The 17,623-nt window shown below is 49.1% G+C and overlaps 7 protein-coding genes across 7 annotated transcripts; 3 read left to right on the forward strand and 4 right to left on the reverse strand.

Moving 5' to 3' along the window:
• Positions 1-79: 79 nt before the first annotated feature.
• Positions 80-1,216, reverse strand: P174DRAFT_81608 (uncharacterized protein). Its single transcript, XM_024832468.1, has one exon. The coding sequence runs from the start codon at positions 1,051-1,053 to the stop codon at positions 475-477; it is 579 nt and encodes a 192-aa protein (XP_024685166.1). The 5' UTR covers positions 1,054-1,216; the 3' UTR covers positions 80-474.
• On the forward strand, positions 965-3,644 carry P174DRAFT_438346 (putative amino acid permease). The gene is made up of 10 exons (XM_024826519.1): positions 965-1,447; positions 1,535-1,555; positions 1,615-1,663; positions 1,723-1,798; positions 1,850-2,075; positions 2,135-2,255; positions 2,315-2,658; positions 2,714-2,836; positions 2,894-3,296; positions 3,372-3,644. Exons 1-10 carry the CDS (start codon positions 1,334-1,336, stop codon positions 3,557-3,559), a joined length of 1,665 nt encoding a protein of 554 aa, XP_024685167.1. The 5' UTR covers positions 965-1,333; the 3' UTR covers positions 3,560-3,644.
• A 416-nt stretch (positions 3,645-4,060) lies between these two features.
• P174DRAFT_457348 (Zn(II)2Cys6 transcription factor) lies at positions 4,061-5,921 on the reverse strand (the record flags this gene model as incomplete). The annotated part of the gene is made up of 4 exons (XM_024829544.1): positions 4,061-4,142; positions 4,213-5,036; positions 5,098-5,886; positions 5,907-5,921. 4 exons carry the CDS (start codon positions 5,919-5,921, stop codon positions 4,061-4,063), a joined length of 1,710 nt encoding a protein of 569 aa, XP_024685168.1.
• Positions 5,922-9,170: 3,249 nt separating this feature from the next.
• Positions 9,171-9,814, reverse strand: P174DRAFT_457349 (uncharacterized protein; the record flags this gene model as incomplete). The annotated part of the gene is made up of 2 exons (XM_024829545.1): positions 9,171-9,460; positions 9,535-9,814. 2 exons carry the CDS (start codon positions 9,812-9,814, stop codon positions 9,171-9,173), a joined length of 570 nt encoding a protein of 189 aa, XP_024685169.1.
• Positions 9,815-10,737: 923 nt separating this feature from the next.
• Positions 10,738-12,683, reverse strand: P174DRAFT_363862 (putative MFS sugar transporter; the record flags this gene model as incomplete). Its single annotated transcript, XM_024821953.1, has 8 exons — positions 10,738-10,940; positions 10,992-11,090; positions 11,143-11,243; positions 11,293-11,491; positions 11,541-11,628; positions 11,680-12,223; positions 12,273-12,547; positions 12,612-12,683. 8 exons carry the CDS (start codon positions 12,681-12,683, stop codon positions 10,738-10,740), a joined length of 1,581 nt encoding a protein of 526 aa, XP_024685170.1.
• A 1,379-nt stretch (positions 12,684-14,062) lies between these two features.
• Positions 14,063-15,810, forward strand: P174DRAFT_438353 (uncharacterized protein). The gene is made up of 5 exons (XM_024826520.1): positions 14,063-14,514; positions 14,566-14,721; positions 14,772-15,094; positions 15,159-15,228; positions 15,303-15,810. The coding sequence occupies exons 1-5, from the start codon at positions 14,223-14,225 to the stop codon at positions 15,434-15,436; spliced, it is 975 nt and encodes a 324-aa protein (XP_024685171.1). The 5' UTR covers positions 14,063-14,222; the 3' UTR covers positions 15,437-15,810.
• Positions 15,811-16,752: 942 nt separating this feature from the next.
• P174DRAFT_82443 (uncharacterized protein) lies at positions 16,753-17,521 on the forward strand. Its single transcript, XM_024832469.1, has one exon. The coding sequence runs from the start codon at positions 16,838-16,840 to the stop codon at positions 17,228-17,230; it is 393 nt and encodes a 130-aa protein (XP_024685172.1). The 5' UTR covers positions 16,753-16,837; the 3' UTR covers positions 17,231-17,521.
• Positions 17,522-17,623: the final 102 nt, after the last annotated feature.

Raw genomic sequence — 17,623 nt, forward strand, 5'->3', positions numbered from 1 at the left:
CAGTATATCAAGCTAAGAGAGGCTTCGGACAGGAAGTGGATCGGCAAACTTGATCCAAAATGTACAATTTCCAACCAATATATGCACAGAAAAAGGAAGGTGATTTGCACATACCACCCTCAGGCTTATTGGCGAGTTTGCTGAGCGTATCTGTTGTTCAGTAACAGTTAGAGAGTCAAATGTTTGAGCTCAAAGATGGGTTGTAGGTAGTAGGAGGATCCTCCTAATGTGCATTTCCAATCCAGATGTCAATGAATGAGGGCCAAGAGAACGTTGATTGATTGTAGGACAGCTGATATTCGGTGTATATCACGTGATCTATATTGATCTAATACTTTGCACGACATCAGTTGTGTTCTTCCCTCTTAGCACAAATGACACTGAAGATGATGGTTCCATTGAATTGTTGCAATTCAATCCAAGTTGAGTCCATCGTATGACTATACTGCATAATCAAAGATGGATTTAATGCTCTCAAGCTGTCCTGTCTTTCATGACTGGTGGGGCCATAACTGTCGATGATGTGATCAGCTCAACCAGTCTTGGTCCCGCAGCTGTCCAGCTCTTGTCATTCGATCTGAGGACCTCAAGATGATGCTCAAACCAGTCCTTTCGACAGGCATAATGGCGAAAAAGCACCAATGGCAATGAGCCAATCCAACAGGCCTGAAAAAAGCAAATGACAGAATCTCCCCTTGGCTTCATTTGTCGCTCATTTTGAGGATGCAAAAGGTTTGATCCTAAAGGGACAGATACCCAGTTATGACCCATGGACTTGCGCTCCATCCAGTGAGCTCTGATTGGAGACTCCACCACTTGGCTTTTTTGGGTGGAAAACGGAAAAAAAAAGCAGTGCTCTGGCCTCAGCGTCCCTAGCCTCGTATTTAGCGTGCTCGGTCGTTGAATCTCCTGCGGACCAGACATCTCCGGGGCCGAATCGAAGCTTGGAAGACAAGGATCCAAGTAGTAGTCCTGGGTAGCGAGTAAGTGAAGACTTTTCTTCCAGGCCCTTGCTCGTTCGGCAAGCAAAAGTTGTCCATTAGTTCGCGGCATATTGGAGGCTTTGAACCCTCCAAAACGAACCAAGGACTTTCTCCTGCATATCCTTTTGCCGTTTTAAACTTTTCATCGCCGCTAACAGTGGGGTTGGCAGTTCCTGGCGGGACGTGCAAAAGATATCCACAAAACTCAAATCATCTACGAAGAGACGATAACATATCGGAATTTTTTCGATCTTGACTTTTCCTTTCTTCTTGTATTCTTCGAGCCTCAGGAGTGAGGGTTTTGGACACTGTCAATATTTGAGGTCTGTCGTCAAGGCGTTACAACAGTCATGGCTCCCACGACCCAAAACCATTCAGACCTTCTGGTCGACCCAGATGAGGTCCCTGTCATTGGTGAACAAGACAGAAGCGAAACAAGTTCGCAAGATGATGCGGCTCTCTTGGTTAGTGGATAGACTCTTTTACTCTTGCAACAAGGAGATGGACTGCAATAATAATAGTGATAATATCAATACTGACTCGGATTGCAGAAATCGATGGGCTACAAGCCAGTATGAGTCCTGATCCACAATATAATAGGGTGTAGCTTTGGTGCTTACAACAATCTCAGGTGCTTCATCGAACGTACACTCTCCTTGAGAGCTTTTCGACGACATTTGGTGAGATATGCTCTTATCGAAGCACTCTTTCCATGACATCGCTAACATACCATGAACAGCTGCGCTCTACTTCGTTGGTGGAGTTCGTGTGACTTTCAGTACTGGTATTGCAGCTGGTGGTAATCTAGCTTATTGGTAAGACAAGAACCCCCTCTTTGCGATATATGGAAAACTCACAATGAGTAGGACGAGCTATCTGGTTACTATGGTCTTCACATTCATCACCGCCGCGGTCATCGCGGAAGTATGCTCTGCGTCCCCGTCTGCAGGCTCAATCTATCTGTGGGCTGCCGAAGCTGGCGGTCCTAGATTTGGAAGACTTCTTGGTTTCACCGTTGCTTGGTGGAGTACCACTGCCTGGACTACCTTTTGCGCCAGTAACACTCAGGCCGCTGTGAACTACATGCTCTCGGTAAGCTCGCAAGTGTGTTCACCACGTAGTCAGGGGCCGAGCTGACCTATCTTTAACAGGAGTTGACAGTCTTCAACGTCGACTTTCCCACTGACACTAGTGATGTCAAATTTCGGGCAGTGCAATGGATCTGTACCGAGATCTTGCTCGCATTGGCTGCACTGCTCAATTTCTTGCCTCGTGCGTAACTCCAACTGATCGTGATATAATCCTTGTTTAGATTGTACTGATTCTTCTAGCCAAATACTTCCGATTCGTCTTCTACCTATCGTCCTCGATGGTCTTGCTGGACTTCGTGCTGAACATCATCTGGCTTCCGATCGGCGCTCACGACACCTGGGGCTTCCGGTCTGCCCACGAAGCCTTCATGTCCACCTACAACGGTACCGGGGCCCCGCCAGCCTGGAACTGGTGTCTTTCCTACCTGGCAACTGCAGGTATTCTGATTGGATTTGATGCCTCGGGTCACGTCGCGGAAGAGACCAAGAACGCATCTGTCACAGCCGCTCGTGGTATCTTCTGGAGTACAGTCGCAAGTGGAGTCGGCGGATTGGCGACTATCATCCTTTTCCTCTTCTGCGCGGTTCGATTTCTCCCCCATTCATGTTACGCATAGGATATACTGACCTTTTTTCCAGCCGGACGCCGATACACTCTTCTCATTCGGCTCTCCCCAGCCTTTTGTGTCTCTATACGCCGTTGTCCTCGGCAAAGGCGGCCACGTCTTCATGAACATTATCTGCATTGTAGCTCTGTGGCTTGTAAGTCGTCTCCCACTCATCATACCACCCCCAAAGCACACTCTGACCCCTCCGCAGAACACAGCCATCGCCATCGTCGCCGCCTCGCGTCTCGTCTTCGCCGTCGCCCGTGACGGAGTCCTCCCCTTCTCCGGCTGGGTCTCCCGCGTCCACAACGGCCAGCCCCGCAACGCCGTCGTCGTCGTCTGGACCGTCGCCGCCCTCGTCACCTGTACCCTCCTCCCATCAAGCGTGGCTTTCACATCCCTCGTCTCCGCAGCCGGTGTCCCCAGCGCCGCCGCATACGGTCTCATCTGCCTCGGCCGCCTCCTCTGCACGCCCAAGCGCTTCCCCAAGCCAAAGTGGAGTCTGGGCCGCCTAAGCAAGCCCTTCCAGTTCATCGGCGTCTTCTGGAACGCCTGGGTCGTTGCCATCCTGTTCTCTCCATACGCGTTTCCCGTGACGGGGGAGAATCTCAACTGTAAGATACCGCATCCTTTTTGCTCGTTCTATTTTCAGACCGTGCTAGTTATACTAATGTCTTTTGTCTGAATAGATGCCCCCATCATCATGGCAGGCGTGACGATCCTCGCTCTCATCTCGTACTTCGTCATGCCTGAGGACGCCTGGTTACCCCGGAACCGTATCTCGCATTTCATTGACAGCAAGGGTGCCGTCTCCGAGACGGTAGAGGAGGTCGGTTCGTCAAGAAGGGAACAACATGAGGGAACTGCGTCTCAGTGAAAAAAGTACCTATTTGAACGGGGTCGACTGTACATTATCCAAAAAGTAGTATATACTCCTATTTAGCCCTCATTTTGGTTGGCTGCAGAAGCGTTTCAGTAACGTATGTAATATAGCGTGAGAAAAAAAAAAAATCAAGTTTGAGAGCGCTAATGTGGTAATGGTGAACAAAGCCACCTTGTCTATTCCTTATTTCCCATTCCGTAAATGAACCCATATGTCCGTCCTTCCGTCCCGCTAGTAAATAACAGTCCTATATACGATAACCAGACACCAAATGTCCACAAATGAGAATCGAACTGGGAAGCGAAATCCGTGAATCAAGTCGTGAGGGGCCCAGCCCAACCTAACGCCCGCCAGAGAAAAACAATCCGAACAACCCACACATCGCTAATAAAAGGAACGAATCAACTGAAATTTTCCGTCCGAGGCATGCCGGTACCAGTACCAAGAAGCATCCCCCAAAAACGTGGCGCCGAGAATCCAGTGGCCTAGAGCCATCTACGGGAGAAGGATCGATGTGCGAATATCATCCATCCTGTCGACCCAACCCTCCGGGAACGCGCGTTGTTTAAACCAGGCTCTCTCTAGTTCTTCGAGGGCCTTATCGACATTCTATATCACGAGTTAGCTCATGTGTCATCTTGAGCAACGGGGTATCGGGCCGACGTGCCTTGAAGCCGAACCGCTTGCAGTCAACCATTGTTTGGCGGACTGCCTTCTGCTGGATTTCATCTCGGGTTTCTCGCCCTGCAATAAAGAGGGGCCACATCACGGCCAGCTGACCCACATCTCTCGCCAGCTTCTTGATCAGACTGAGTATGCGAGTGGCCAGCATTTGCAGGAACGGTGTCTGGGGAGGACGATCGGGACGTTCAGCCGCGACCACTTTGTGCAAGAAGATGATCGTCGCTTTCTCATAGGCCTCGATACATCCGGCATACTCCATAACTTCCGGGTATTGGTATTGTTGTAGGCTCTCGTCGTCTAACTCGCCTAGCTGCTGGATGCATTGCGGTGCATCGGCGCGCCATTGAACGAGACGGTTCAACAAGTCACCGTAAATGACGTCTTGTTGCGCAGGCGTGAGCCACTTTTCATGTTTCGCTTTTCCAAAAGCGCTAATGTCGGCTTGAATCTCCATCATGATGGACCAGCATTGCCGAAGCTCGTTCAACCGGTCATCACCGGGTGTGGGCGATGACAGACTCGGGGTGCCTAGATTGTATTCCCATCCGCCTCCGTGTGTCCTCCAGTAGCTTCCTTCCACTACTGTGCCTTCACTGGTATTGCATGCGCCCGCGACGTCGAGATAGGAGAGAAGGGAAATGAGGAAATGTCGAAGGGGATGATTCGATTCCGCTAGCCGTTGGGCCTCTTTTGCAGGGTCGCTTCTCTTCGATAAAAATAACGATTTGTAGATCTCGCGAGCGCCTTTGAGATGGATTGCCCAATTATCATGTCCAGAATCCATCATCTAGTTTAAATCAGATAAGGTTAAGTCAGGAGCTGACGGGTGTAGTTGCGGAGTTACCTACCTCAAATAAAGACAGCAAGAGACAAGTCGCAAAGTCTGTGATTTGAACTTCGTGGTCGGGATGTGTGTACCTCGTCCTAAAGGTCTTGACCACCTCTCCATATTTGCCCATTGCTTGTTGAAAATGTACATTGCGCTTTGGGCCGGCCGACGTATTTGCGAGGTGCAACGCACCAAGCGCTTGCATGGCGCTTGCCACGGATGGTGACGACTGAGCGAGTTCGGGAAAGTATTGTCGAAACGGGTTGATGCTATTTGAATTATCGTAAATAAGGAGCAGCGTTGCGACCTGTTCGATGAAATGGGTATAATAGCGGCCCTCTACGAGGTCTAACGACGAGGGCATGAAGCCTGAAGGAGACATGGGATCTTGGAATCGATATTTGACGGGAGTCGAGTCGCTAATGGTCGTCGGAGAAATCACTATGCCATCAACCAGATCATCCTTATCGTCCTGGGGCTCCTGCTTGACATGCTTGATATCGAATTGCTGATTTTTGACCGTTATTGCATTTGCCGTGCTGATATTGTTCGGACTCTGGGACAAGTCTTGCGCACCTTGCGATGGGCCATACACTTTGAAAGTCATTCGACCTTGAGTCCCATCGCAATCGAGACCTAACCGTGTACAATTCTTGCATGAAGGAGAGGCCTCGTCGCAACGAACATGACGTCGCCTACAGGTTAAACAACCTGTAAACCCACGACGATGCCATCGACGCACGCGCTTCTTCTTTTCCGGCGCAGGAGCCGCGACAGGCTGCGATTGTGCAGTTGGCGGAGGAGCAGGCTTTCCGGGGGTAACACCACTGTATGCATCTCCATGAGAAGGAGAGTCACGATACCGAACTAAAAGGCAGCGACATGAAGCTGAGGATGTGGGAGGAAGTAGAGGAGACCAGCGGTTTGACCGGAGGATAATAATAAAATAATGATAATAATAATAAGCCAAAATCGGGGCACAATTTAACGATCGATTCGAACGGTAATAATCATAGCTAGAAATCCCGACAGAAGCAAAACATAGACCGGGATGATGAGATACTTTTTACGGCAAACTTAGTGGCACACCATTCAAAAGTACCAAGAATCGGATGGAAGGATATTGAGAGGTAGATAGATGAGAAGCATTAGATAGATAGATAATAACGAGGGGGAATCAGTTGCAATCACTTGCAGCGAGGAGGAGGTTATGTCGTTGTGTCGGAGAAAGAAAGAGAAATGAGCGGCGAATCACCGGATCTGGCGGGGGAAGAGCAGGAAGCTCATGCTCATCACTTACTTTTCTTTTTCTTGGGGGGGAGGGGACAATTCTGGGGAGTCAGTCCCTGACCGCTGTATCGGAGTACTGAGCTCAGCTCGGCTTCAAGCCTTCATCATAAGTCCATTGTTCTTACTTTTACGATTATTATTATTATTACGAGGTACCTACCTCTTAACAGCCCATTTAAGATTTACGGAAGATTGTCAAACTTTGTTGTTCTCTTCCCACCTGCGGTCCTCACTCCTCACCCGACTCACCCCTTGTCTTTCTCCAAGTCTTATTATTGACCGACAAACTCAACTTCTGTCCTTGGAATTCGACGATCAGCCTCACCAGATGGAGTCAATCCGTATGCGCCCAGTTCCAATTCCAGAACCAGTCCCTAAACCAGTTTCGACGTTCAGGACCTGAGCTATTGCTAATGGAGGAGGATGAATGACGGTATGATCATAATGATCGACCCTAGTGGGTGATCATGCTGTGCCAATTTCGCCTCGTGGTCCTGGTGCCTCGTGGATGATTATTATTTGGCAAGATGATCCATGACTATGAGTACCTTAGTCCAGTCAGTGGAGGTTACCCTGTGCATCGCTAACCACACGGGCTCAACTGATTGCTACTGGTCCAGAATCCGCATCCCAGAAATGCGTGAGAGGGAAAAATGCCTCGTTCGGCTATTCTTATTCGTGATTCGACTCGAGCCTGGAAAACTCGAGGCGTTCAGTTCCCACTTGCCTGAAGCCCCGATCGTACCCGTGTCTGACTGGGAACAGTGGGCCACTCTCCCCACGGTTGCTAACAAATGATGTTCGGATCCAGATTCTCGTCTGCGGTTCTACCGCACCATCTCGAGTCGCGACAAGCAATAGTGTTATGTATTGGGGCAATCCTCCATTGACTTCCTTCGCTTTCTACCACTTATCTATATCCTCGATGCAAGCTTGGATTCTTCCCCATCCCAATTATGCATGTCCGCTATCGGCCAATTATTCTAGTGGCATCTCTGTGCGAAACTAAAGCAGCCTAATGCCGAGTCTATGCTGAAAGAAGTGTCTGGCTGCTTGTCTCTGATTCGAAGAGGACATATCATGCATGCCCTGCAGCAGAAGTATCTAACCAATAGTCGTCAACTGCAACCAAAACTTGGACTCAGGGGGGCCTTCGGGTATTTTAGTGGGGGCCGGAATCCTAGTAACGATTCACTGTTCTGGCCCCATAAATAATCAATCATCTACCATGAGACTCTCAGGAGTAACTGCGGCGAGGACTTGCCTTTGGCACCCGTTGATAATTAGCTTTAAGCCTCCAAGGTCATAGACTCACAGTCGCATGGTAGGAGTCGCACCTGGTGCTTTCTGTGTTCCTCCAAAGTCAATGTAACGCTCAATGCGATCGGTGGTCCACTCTTGCGTTATCAACTTTTCATCATCCACTGCGGCCTCACCACCTTGGTTGACCTGATTCAGATGATTGTCAATGACAATCCTGCAGGATCGGTGGGACTGAAACAATATCCTTGATTCTCGAATGCAGATGGCCGATCTTGCTTTCTGAGATCGCCGTCGTCCTGGTGGTGGGCCTGAGCACAGCCGTCGAAGCCATTGGCTGTCATCTCTGCCATGGGTTTCTTTGAGCTTGTTTCCATGGTCGTCGCTGAAAGCGATAACTCTCTTTGGTAGGCCGGCTTTTTGTCAGTAAGCAGAGTCGTGACGACTAGACTATTTTTAAAGATCATAAGTGACAGCAAAAATAGCCCTTTCTTCGAGCTACTGATCGAAAACATCGGGATATTGGGCAATAAGTAAGCTCGTCATGTGAACGCGTTTGGCCTACTGGCCATCACGGTCCGTGTCATATGCGAGTCGTATTCTGTCTCACACGCACAGCCGATCATCCCAGCTCCTTGCGCCTGTCTGAACTTCAAACAGCTACGTACTACGAGCCTCGCCACGACATTATCCCGTTCCCGAGAGCTTATTAGAACACATAACCTCCGAGGATTCCCCTCTGGGAAATCGCCCTTCCACACCACGGAGAGGTGCGGATCCTCCCTTTTCTTGTCTCTCGTCATTTGGAGAGCTCTCGGCAAGTGAAGACTCTGGAGTTTGCTTTGAATCTCTGTCGGCCGAGCAGGAAGGATCCCGGTTTCCAGCTATCTATCGAATGATCTCGACCTGCGACATGATGCCATTCCTTATCCGACGAGATCTGCCGGCCTTTGTGCTCTCCAAACTTTAATTGTCCTATTCAGCACCTTATTCCGGGTTGTGGCGTACCCGTAGCATTGTGCTACCCTCCATCAAGTGTCATGCTGCCCAAGGATTCCGCGAATGACTCCCGGATGAACGGAAACCTTTTCCAGGCTTATTGGGGTAAGAGTCATTGATACCTTGTGGGAATCTCATTACTGTGTAGATCTTGATTAGACATCTTGATGCCCGATTTGGCCCATGCGGAGGTTTCTAGATGAGTCAACATGGACAGCCGCCGACGATATTATAATATCATGTTACTCAAGTCGACTATACTTGCGGTGCCGACAGAATCCCGTTGGCAATCCAACAATAATGTGATCAAAATATAGGCCATAGGTAGCCTTAACTAGCTGTAGATTACAGACTCCTCATCTACTTTGAATGCCTATATGCATTCTTATCATGGTCATTTAAAAAAGGAAACTATAGCAATAACACTAAAAATCGATCTTATTACTGTAACTCGCTAACTATCTAATATCTTACAATTGGCATCCAACGGCTCCGCTAGACTCGACTAACCCAACAGCTCAGCTAGAAGCATCATAAGTTAGTTCAGAACTCCCAAGCCTTATCTCCCTTATACGGCTCTGCCTCGAGCGACATCCTCGTGCAAGCATTCTGCCCATTGGAGCCATTGTTGGTGATCGCACCCGTAGTGCCATTCGTGTACTCGGCCCAAACCTGCCACTGCTTGGCGTCCTTGTCGGCGCTGCACAGCCACAGCGTCAGGAACGGGTTGAGGAAGCCGTCCTTCATGATGGGGAGGTCGGTGAGCGAGCCGTCGGGGATGTTTCCGCTGTGCGGGATTGTGTAGGTCAACTGGCCCTCGGGGGAGAAGTAGACTTTGTGTACACAGATATTTAGCTAACGCTGCCAAATACTATGGGGCAATAAGGCGAATGGGGGGGAGACATACCCTGCTGACCGCCGGGCACAGCGGCGTTGAGGAACAGCTTCGAGCCCTGAGCGACGAACGAGGTGGTATTCACGGCGGCTGGGCAGTCCTTGACGGTCTCCGGGCAGAAGGAGGAGGTAGGCTTGCCGATCCAGAAGGCGCCGGCGTTGGCGTTCAGGGGGCCCTGAAGGGTACCCATGCTGTTGGACCAGCGGACGTTGAGGGTGAAGGGTTCTTGTTGTCCCTGGGCGGTTGCGGCGCCGAGAAGGGGAGCGAGAGAGAGGACGGTGGTGAGCTTCATTTTGATGGCTTGTAGTTTTGTAGGTTGACTCCGTATTGTTTCGCTGAGATGAGAGGGTGTTGATCTTGATCTTGAGATACTATATGCAGAAGGTCCTGAAGCTCCTTATATACTCCATGTTCCCCTATGTCTCGGAGGCCAACCGAGGATTGAGGGTCTGGAGAGTCGAGGCGATAGTATCATGCTTCTCCAGTTTTTTCTCCACATCAAGTGAGACATGAGGTCACTTGTATAGTGGCGATGCTAAGAATATCCTCGCCAAGAAGGATGTGTTCTTCACAGCATGGTTAGTCCCTTGTTTGGATGCTATGAATATTAGACCGCTCGACAGTTCTACATTCAAGAAGGAAATCACGATGTAGATCCGGTGAGCTCTATCGATTTAAGGATGAAGGAATGGTTGCTGACTCAAACTTGGACAATAAGAATGATCAGCGCCGAGGGCCGAATTCTGCAGCCTTGGCCGTTGAGCATCAGGGATGTGTGACTGCAGAATTGTGAGACATTTGGGTTTCAATTCCCTGGGTTAATCTAATCCTGCTGGTTTCTCGGCGCAAAAATAGTCTCCTGGCTGCCTGGAAACAGACTCCGAGCTCTTCTCTTCATCCTGAAAATCAATATGTGTACACATCAAAGAGGGTATAGGTATCACTTCTATCAATAGGAAAGGAAAGTAATGGTGCAACTTCGCCCGCATTATCCAATGACCATCGTCACTCAAGCAAAAACTGCAATGTTATAATATGATGTATGTTTGATCCATCCTCGAGGCGGAGCTCGGTACAGACATGTGGTAAAGCTGACTTCGAAGCGAAATCAACTATATTCAAGTCAGTAAGCGGCGTATTTCTCAGCCAGAAATACCCTTACTATATAATGAATGTCAATGATCGATAACTGATGTCCAAGGTCAATATCCAACTCTAAGCAGCCTTTGCCTCAAACACTTTGGTCGGCTCAGTCGGCTCAGATGGCACACTGCTTGTCTTGTCGACAAAAGTTCGCTCCAGCTGGGCTCTTTCTTCGTCGGTCGCGTCGGTGAGATGAACGGCAACTTCTTCACCAAAGTTCTTCGCGATCTCTTCCAAAGTCAAGCGGGCTGTCTCCGGGAAGAAGAAGTAGATGACTTTTGAGGCATTAGCTGGATGTCCGTCGAGCAGTTGCGTGTTAGTCTTACCTGGAATGAAGAATGCAGACCAGCAGATGATGACAAGGTAGTATTTCCAGCCAATATTGTTGAAGCCCATAGGGGCAGTCTCAAGCAAGATCAAGGTAGCTGCATCGTCGTCAGTTGCTGTCAGACCATAACACAACCGAAATGAATATACCGGCAAACTGCCCGAAAAGAGAGAATCCCATGCCGATGGGTCTGATCTCGGTTGGGAAGATCTCAGAGACATAGAGATACATGGTCGTGTCGCAGAAAGTTCTGTGCATCGGTTAGTGTCGCACAGCACAAGCACTGCGGAGAAACCTACCCCTGGAACGCCAGGTAGAGATATATGAAAAGAATACCAAAGGCGTTTCCGGCCTTGTTTGTTGTGCCGGCGTATTCGGCAGTCATTGCAGCCAAACAGGAAGTGGTGACAATGATTCCAACAAAACCGGTAATGTACATACGGCGCCGCGAGTTGACCTTGTCATGAAGCCAAGCACCCAAGGGGTTGTAGATAAGACCTGCAGGTGTAAGCTATGCGCTCAAACCTGAATTGACATGTATACTCACCAGCTGTTGTCAACCACACTGCGCTCAGGAGCAAAGGCATACCGCCCTTCATGCCGAGATTCGTGTATAGTAAAACAGCGTAGTTGTTCTATGAGATTGTAAGTGTCTATGTTGAATCTTGACAATCAGAGAGACTAACAATGATCAGAGGCCCACCAAATTCTGCTCCCCACTGAGTTAGGAACCCGATGGCCATTCGCTTTCTGTACGACTTCTTCTTCACAACTGCTTTCCACACATTGCCGTACTCGGACAGCCTCTCAGATTCCAAACGAATCTGCTCTGCAGTCTGGTAATATTCCTCCTTAGCGACCAGGTTGTCCGGGTCATCGGGGGACTGACGAAGCCGCTCCAAGACGACCTTAGCTTCCTCATGTTTGCCCTTTGAGATGAGCCAACGGGGAGAGCGCGGAAGCCACGGCGACCCGATGAGGAGCACAAGAGGCGGCAGACACTGAAGGGCCAGCGGGAACCTCCAGCCGAACGAACCAATACCCTCGGCGTAGTAGCATGCGAAACCAACCCAACCAGCAAGCATATAACCAAAGACAAGGAAAATAGCATGATGACCGACGAGCCAGCCACGGCGAAACGCGCTTGACATTTCCGAAAGGTACATGGGACACACCGTGACTAGGATACCAATACCGAGACCGCAGACAAACCGACCCGCTTGGAACATTCTGCGGGATGTCAGCTATGCCTTGACCAAGAATGCGGGTTAGGACATACGCGAGCGAGTTTGCGCCAGCCTGAAGCGCGCCACCGAAGAGCGAGAAAAAGGCACCGAACTGGATGTTCACCTTACGACCGAAGTAATCGCACGACCACATAATGAACAATGTGCCAACAGCACCTCCGGCGCTGAAGACACCATTAGCTGTAGAGATAGCCGGCGTTGTAATTGAGGCATATCCCGGTTCTCCCTCGGCAGGGAGCTTGAAAAAGCTATACCATCCCGGCTGCCCAATTGTACTACCGATGATGGACGCACAGTAACCATAGGTCTGGGAGAGCAGATTAGCCGACACAAAGATGGTCCGATATAGCCCATGGATGCATGATACTGACCATTGACCCAATGGCTACAAATATAGTGACCAGCCTGTTATAGGTACTGGTCTGTGAACCGAAAGTCCCCATACTGTGTCAAAACTGAATGATACGCGAAGCTGTCCAAGCTGAGCCGCAAAATGGAGGAATTGACCCCTGCAAAGATGACCTGTATCACAAAGAAGAAAAAAAGATTGCAGGAAGCGGAAAAGACCGGGCGGGCCTTGTACGAGGGAACTCGGACTCTTGGTTTCACAGCAGTTCTGATCCAGCCCCTCACTTAGACTGTTCGAGTACGGGTTCTAGGGGGAAAGGAAGGGGATCAAAATCGGCAGAGGTTACGACTGAGGTAGCTTCCGCGTGAAGATAAGAAGCGATTCGCTTGCCGACACCGAAAATCCTGACACCGAGCACCAAGAATGCTCAAAACATTCAAGTCATGCATGCTGCCATAGCATCCAATATCATAGTCGCGTCTATCGCCCTGCAGTAGCTCTGAAGAGACTGATTTGCGAGGGCGAATGGAGCTTTGAGCTCTCCCCTTCACCCCTCTGGTTGCGCTTGCTCCTCGCTAGTCGGTCCAGCCTTGAGAATGGCCTGATTTGCGTTAAATGACTCCATACTGTGTATATCATTGGCCGAGGAGACGAGGGGTCGCGGTCCACTTGCTGCAGATTGATGAGAACGGAAGGATTAAGCCTTGAGGGTTCAGTGCAGAAGGTTGAGTCCTTCGCTATTTGTGCATAGATTGCTGCTAGACCATCAACCGTTAGTCGTAGTACATTCTCTCACGCATCTAGGAGATAGTCTGGTAATGATTGACAGAGACAGAAGGCCAAAATTGAGTGGGGTCTGTTGTCGCAACGTATCCAATCATATATTTTTATAATCTGCAGGCTCCGCCCTTTGAACATCCGGCCCCACTCCATCCCGGTCTTTCGATTACATTACCTACCACTGTTTGTATTTGTTGTTACAATCCAGTATTTCCCAAAGTGATGGAACCTGGCGCAATTCTCACCTTCCTCATAAGCTCAAAAGTAATACACTAGACACTCCATAGTGTAGCTTGGTTCTCATTAATCAATTTGGTTATTATTTTCTAGAGACGACTACAAGAGACATGCTATAAACCAAAGCGCTCCATGCGATCCAATTGCCTCAGAAGTCAGGACTTGAATCAGTCGCAAAAAGTACTCTGAGACTTTAGAGTACTCCAAGTGATGCGCAACATGGTCTCAGAGGCGTCCAAGGATGCACTAAGAAGAGGATCCTGGTTTTTACCAGCTAGCTGCTCGTAATTATAATTGGCGCTCAATTACCTTAGTGTATAAAATTTCAAAGCAGCTTCCAAATGCCGCGTCCGGACTCTGTAGTCTGTACGCCGTAGTTCGTACTTTGAGCCTAGGTAGTGTTGAGTGCTGATATTGCTTTTGTCTGATTCAACCCTACAGACTAAGACCAGCTTCCCCTCCTTGACCCCTCCATCGCTTGATAGTTACTCCGGCTAGTGCGCTATAGAAGTAGAATGCTGCAGAACCCTGCATGCTATAGACCTTAAAATTAACATAGAAGAGGGTCGTGTCTTCAATTTATCTTGGCCCAATTCACCTCTAGAGAAATCGCATCATGGGAAGTCACTCTACCTGGGATATCCCTTTCGATGAACTCCCCAACCCTAGACAAGTTTGGGTTGGAGAGCCGGGGAGCCATGAAGAGGGACTGGGAAAACTCGCCATTCTGACCCCAGAGGTAGTGGCCAAGGCAGCGGCAGCTGAGATCAAGACCGGCCGACGAGTCACAATGAACTGGGATATGACGAAGCTTGACTATCCGAATTTGAACCGACAGCCCTGCAATCATCAGATCATTCCGCTGCTTGGCGGAGTCGCGTTTGATGATATATATACGATGAATCCTCGTAGGTCTTCCCCAAGCTTTTGAGGTTTTAGGACTCACGGTCATTATTCAGAGCAGAGCAGTCAATGGGATGGACTAAGGCACTTTTCGCAGACCGTTCCTGGGAAGAAAGAGCGTGTATTCTATGGCGGCACGACGGTTGAGGAGATCAATGACCGTAAGAACGACCGAATCGGTCTGCAGCACTGGGCGAAGGAGGGCATTGCAGGTAAGCTTCAATTCGCATGTCTGGAACCTTGTTACTGAGTATGAAACTAGGACGAGGCGTCTTGATTGACTACACGACATGGGCAGAGAAGAAGGGGATCAAATATACCACCTTCTCGACGCACCAGGTCCGCTTGTCGGACATCTTGGAGATTGCCAAAGAATGTAACATCACATTCCAAAAGGGCGATATCCTTTTTGTGAGGGTTGGGGTCACCAAGGAATGGGATACTATCATGACCGATGCGCAGAAGCAGCAGTATTCCGATAACCCGAGCCCAGAGCACGCCGGAGTCGAAGCAACCACTGACGTGCTTCGATGGCTGTGGAATACGGGGTTTGCGGCGATCGCTAGCGATGCGATCAGCTGGGAGGTGAGAGACGACCATTGAACCAGAAAAACCTATGTGGGCTTGGCTGACGCAGCGTGAATGACAGGTCTATCCGCCCCAGAACCCTGATGTGTTCTTGCACGAGTATGTGCTTGCCGGATGGGGAATGCCAATTGGTAAGTCAACCCTCTGATCGCTGAGACAGCAGGCTCTGAGTGGAGTGCTAACGGTTGATGTTATTGCTGAGCAGGAGAGCTTTTCGATCTGGAAGCGCTGGCTACCACATGCCAGGAGCTTCAACGCTGGAGTTTCTTCGTCACCTCGGTGCCTTTGAACATGCCTGGTGGAGTGTCATCTCCTCCAAATATGATGGCAATCTTTTAGGTTATGTACTGGTAGGGAAGAATCGACTGATTCTTAGAAAGTTTTGAGGATGCCGGACTACGTAAGGCAACTACGTTAAGGCAGCAGCGGTATGACCCTGGGGAGGACATCGAGGAATGACAACTAATAAGTCGAACATGAAGCATTGCAATCGATTCTGTATCAGATTCATAATGCCCCTTGCTACGGAGTAGTTCCTATACAGTCTGAAGCCGATGTACACAGGAGGCAAGTCGGTCGCACAGAGCACTACTCACCGTTCGGGCTATAAGTAAATACCGAGATGAGCAGAGTCACCGGTCCACACCCCAATCCCGGTTGAGAATATACACTGGTCTATTTTTGATGGTGTATTGCAAGTTTGCAACGGTCGGAAAGACCTTCCTGTCCTGGGCAGCTGGAATAGGAGAAGTCAATGCAGTCTCTGTTACTCCAAGTGATAACCCCAAGTAACTCCAAGTGATAGTTTCAAGTGGTAGTTCCAAGTGAAACCCCAAATGCAAAACCACAATCTTCAGTTTTATGTCTGGACCTGCCTTGGCATATAACGTGTCCACAGTCTCCCTATTTCCTGCAGGGCTGAAAATTTTAAACCGCCAACAAACACGCTACTGGAACTCGGCAGCCAGGACTTACCTCGGAGTTCGGGAATTTAGGACAGTCTCCGGCGTTGACACTAAACTGGGGCCGGTTTCGGCTCAGAAATATGATGACAATAGCCCATATTTCCTACGGTTCAAGTTGTTGTAGTCGCAGTAGTACTCCGTAGTGCAAACTGATATTACACTGAACCTGTTCCAGCACCTACGAGAGAACTTAAAGAACGACACCTCGGAAGCAAGCTGTGAACTTCTATTGTAGAAGCCTGAAAAATGGCCCCATGCCCTGAAACCACGCCACCGGGTTTGTTTGTTATGGTGTATCCGGCAGTTTCTGTCCTTAAGTGATCGACAAACGTCAGGCAGGTTAGAGTTTTTCGTCCGAAACTAGTCTTTAATAGTAGGTTGGCTACTGCTGCACTTGAAATTTGTCCATTTCTCTTGAGAAATGCGCCCAGGATATTGTGCATCAAAAGTCACATTAAATGCTGAACGAAGAATGCTGACGGCAGAACATAGTTATCTCATTATATGCTGAAAGTATCAGCTCCTAAGCGAATCCGACGGATTATATCTCCGTAGACTCTGGTAAATTGGGATTCCAATGATCGACCGTCAACAAAGTTACTGCTGTAATACGAAAGCTTACCATTTCATCTTGGCCGGTGAATGGTAGCTCACATTTCTTTATCCAGATTAGGAAAGGACAACGGCGTAGGGCGGCGCGGTGGCGGCAAGTGGGATCCAATCCCCGCTGTGGGGTAAACTGGTATCAAGGCTGCCCTATTGTTGGTCTTAAAAAATGATCCTTCGTAATGATACTGAGGAACAGGGGGTACGAGGCTTGCATGATAATGCCTTTGTCAGAGAAACATCAATGATCATCGCCTTTTGTCTCATTTTCCCTTCTTCATTTTTCATTTCATTTCTTTTGTTTGACTTTGCTTTTTCTTGTGGTGGGGGCCGGAATGGGTGGCTGCTTTGGCGTTTTTCTTCTTTTGAATTGACTGCCATCAGCCCATGCTTTGCACGGTTGCACTTTGTGCTACCATGGCTCTGCTATCTCGATGTACCATCAAAGTACCATAGATCTCATCTTAGATGCATGGACCCTTTGAAATCGGAATATAAGTTTATGAATAGGGTCAGATATCCAGCAAGAGTGAGGTTTCTGAAGTTTCTTCTCTTAGTGTAGGACGAAAACCAGCGGCTCAATCAAATTGACTAAAACAGTCATTTTCACGACTGTTTGGCCCTGCTCTGAGCCATTATTAAAACCAATCAATTTTTCTTGGCTGATAGCCTGGAAGCTGCCTGGACTCTTCTGTGCAGGTAAGCCCGTCCCGTGTATCTGACTCTCGAGATGGCCTGACTGTCTAGGACCGGCCGAATCCTGTCCGAATCCTGAGCGTCGATGGGAATACAACCTTCCTATGTGGACTTCGTTAGATCGTTCCTGGCATGTCAAACGTCCTGCCGTATATGGTATACGGTCAAAACTCTAACTACTCAAAGTATAGTTCATAAGTGTTCTCATGTCTGACAAGAGGTAGATAGATCTCGTCAATGCTGTCCTGCTGCCCCTGCT

This window comes from Aspergillus novofumigatus (assembly GCF_002847465.1).
Source record: "Aspergillus novofumigatus IBT 16806 chromosome Unknown P174scaffold_2, whole genome shotgun sequence".
In the NCBI taxonomy this organism is placed as follows: Eukaryota; Fungi; Ascomycota; class Eurotiomycetes; order Eurotiales; family Aspergillaceae; genus Aspergillus; species Aspergillus novofumigatus.